The sequence below is a fragment of the Triticum urartu genome, chromosome 7A (genome assembly GCF_056163025.1).
Source record: "Triticum urartu cultivar PI428250 chromosome 7A, HENAU_Tu73, whole genome shotgun sequence".
In the NCBI taxonomy this organism is placed as follows: domain Eukaryota; kingdom Viridiplantae; phylum Streptophyta; class Magnoliopsida; order Poales; family Poaceae; genus Triticum; species Triticum urartu.
The window spans coordinates 634,117,487-634,120,648 of record NC_141879.1 but is presented as its reverse complement, the minus strand read 5'-3'; the positions used below and the strand labels follow the sequence as shown (position 1 = coordinate 634,120,648).

The following is a 3,162-nucleotide window of genomic DNA, read 5'->3' as shown; positions in this document are numbered from 1 at the left end:
TGGCTTGCTATTGCTGATTGTGGTTGCTTTTGGTCAACTGTGATTAGTGTTGCCGTATATCTCATCTCTGCTTGGTGGCCGGATTAAAATACTTCTGCTACTTGTGTGCATTCGAGAGTACTAGTACATTTAGTTGCCATCGACTCTGCTAGTACTTTGCTTTTGTGCTGCTTGTGTGTTGTTGCTGGTGGAGTGCTGCAAAAGAAGTCCTGTGTGACTGGCTCTTTTGGTGGTGGTAAATCATGGCAGATCCAACCAAGGAGAAGTCAGGGGATAGTAGTGTGGATAAGTTATATGAAATTTTTAGCAAAGTATTTGAGCAGCAACAACAACTCAAATTGGTTCCTGAAGCAGTCAAGTATGCGCTTGAGCCTAATCCAGTGAAGTTGGCTGGACCGGGCAATTACATCAGTTGGGCACGACATGCCCAGTTAATCCTGAGTTATCATGGTTACGAAGAATTGCGTAGTGCTGATGAAAGTGGCACTAGCACAAAACAGATCAATGACAGAGTGTTGGTCTGGTTATTAGGAAGCATGGAACCATCAATTTGAGAGCAAGTTGAGACTATGACCACTGTATCTGAAGTGTGGAGAGCTTTAGAGAAGCAATTCTCAGGAAAATCAAATAAGATGCAGGCTACTCGCATCATGCAGGAGTTGACTCACTTAAAGCAAGGCTCAAAATCAGTGACTGAGTATGCTGGTGAGATAAAGAGATTGTACAGGGAGTTGCATTATTACCATCCATTTCAACCCGTTGACAAGAATGACATGGCTATTCACCATACCTGGTTTGAACCATTTGTGGGCAAGCTCTTCCTTGATGGCCTGAATCAGGAATTTGACCTCCGTCGTCAGCTAATATTCTCCAAAACTGAATGGCTAAGCCTTGACGATATCATCTCTAGTGTGATTGAGGAGGAGACTCGTCTTATTCAACCCAAGGAGCATGGTCAGGAAAATTCATATGCACGTGCAGCCCTATCCATACAAGCTCGCCATGCTCCAAGGCCGTTTGGTAAAATAGATAAAAGCAAACTATTTTGCAACCATTGCAAAAGGACCGGACATGCAAAGGATATGTGTTTTGAGCTGCATGGCTATCCATCTTGGTGGGAAAAAGGGAAGTCTCGGCTAGGGGGAGTTCAGGGAGCAAGTAAAAGACATGCTAATCTCACTACATCCACAAGGGAGCTGCCAGTGGTAGATGTGCGAGCTCTTGAGGATTTCACTTCCAAGCTTAGACTCTCAGAAGGCTCCTCTTCCTCTCAAGGTTCATCTAAAGTTGAGTCTAGCCTTCATATCACTTCTGACCAAGGTATGCCAAATCATCAGGTCCACACTTCTCGAGCACAACCAAAATCTTGGATTATTGATACAGGAGCTACTAACCACATGACAGGAGTCTCGAATTTATTCACTTCCTATACACCTTGTTCTGGTAAGGACAAGGTACGTGTAGCTGATGGATCCATGGCACCTATTACAGGACGTGGATCTGTCAGGTGCACTAAGACATTGTCCTTATCCCCTGTCCTACATGTTCCAAAATTTCCAGTCAATCTCTTGTCCGTTAGCTCTATTACTCAATCCCTTAATTGTAGATGTTGGTTTGATCCTACCTGTTGTGCTTTTCAGGACATAGACACAGGGAGATTGTTGGCGACTGGGACCGTGCATGATGGACTCTACTATCTTGATGAAGGAAGTGATGAAGTTGCTTTTGCATCATGTCTGTCTCCTGGTCAAGAACTACTACTACACCATCACAGGCTTGGACATCTTTCTTTTGTGGCATTATCTCATATTTACCCTTCTCTTTTTAAGTTGTCTCCCAGGGAGCTCCTGGTATGTGATGCTTGTGAATTGGCTAAACATACAAGGGGTTCCTATCCTAGTATAGGTTTAAGAAGTGACAAACCATTTGAAATGATTCACTCTGATGTTTGGGGACCCTGTGAGGTTCACTCCATTTATGGACATCGATGGTTTGTAACTTTTATAGATTGCTTTAGTCGTTACACTTGGCTTTATCTTTTGAAGCGTAAGAGTGACGTGTTCTCAGGTTTTAAAGATCTATGTGCTCTTATTAAAAATCAACATGGGGAAACTATTAAAACTTTGCGTTCAGATAATGGAACTGAATATGTCAACCAAGAATTTGGACAGTTCCTTGCCTCAAATGGCATTGAACATCAAACGACCTATGTTAACACTCCAGAGAAAAATGGTGTTGCAGAGCGTAAAAACAGACATCTGCTTGAGGTTGCACGCTCACTTATGTTTACAATGAATGTGCCTAAATTTCTTTGGGGGGAAGCAATAAAAACTGCAACATATTTGATAAACCGTATGCCTCTTCGGGTTCTTGGTCATACGACACCTGTTGAGTGTCTCTTGAAATCTAATGATTTTGTAGTTCCTCCGAAGGTCTTTGGGTGTGTTTGCTTTGTGCATGACTATAGGAACTCTGTTGGAAAATTAGACCCTCGTGCTCTCAAATGTGTTTTCATGGGTTATTCTGCCTCCCAAAAGGGTTATAGATGTTGGTGTCCTTCGGAGCGTCGTTTTTTTGTGAGCATGGATGTGACGTTCCGTGAACATGAATCATATTATGGACCAACAAATGACACTGGCATTGCCTTATCCCCACCTGAAGTGCAACAAGAGGGGGAGAGTGATGATGGAGGCCCTCCATTAAGCCCTATTCTTGTTTCCACTTCAGGTGGGTTACCCATTCTTGATAATGCTCAAAATCAGGGGGAGGAGACAAATAATGATGGGTGTATTAATGGTTCTGGTCATGGAGACATACAAGATACAATGGAAAATACTTCACTTCCTTCTCAAGAGGGTGAGCTTACCATGCATGAGGACCCATGTACTAACACTAACTCTTCTAGTTCCATTGCTCCTATTAGCACCGCAAGGCAAAGTGATAACCAATTATCTACTCATACTCCTCAAGATGATCAACCTATTGCTTTGAGGAAACCAATTAGAAATCGAATCATCCCAGGACAGCTCAAAGATTTTGTTGGACCTAAACATGACATAGCGAATTTCATTTCCTATGATTACTGTAGTCTACCATTCAAAAGCTTTATTGCCTCTTTAGACTCTGTGTCCACACCATCTAATTGGAAAACTGCTATAGAGG

General features: G+C 42.6%; 1 protein-coding gene across 1 annotated transcript; it reads left to right on the top strand.

Annotated features, from left to right (window-relative positions):
* Positions 1-242: 242 nt before the first annotated feature.
* LOC147960863 (uncharacterized) lies at positions 243-1,684 on the top strand. The gene is made up of 2 exons (XM_087537237.1): positions 243-1,320; positions 1,641-1,684. The coding sequence occupies exons 1-2, from the start codon at positions 570-572 to the stop codon at positions 1,682-1,684; spliced, it is 795 nt and encodes a 264-aa protein (XP_087393363.1). The 5' UTR covers positions 243-569.
* The last annotated feature ends 1,478 nt before the right edge of the window (positions 1,685-3,162 follow it).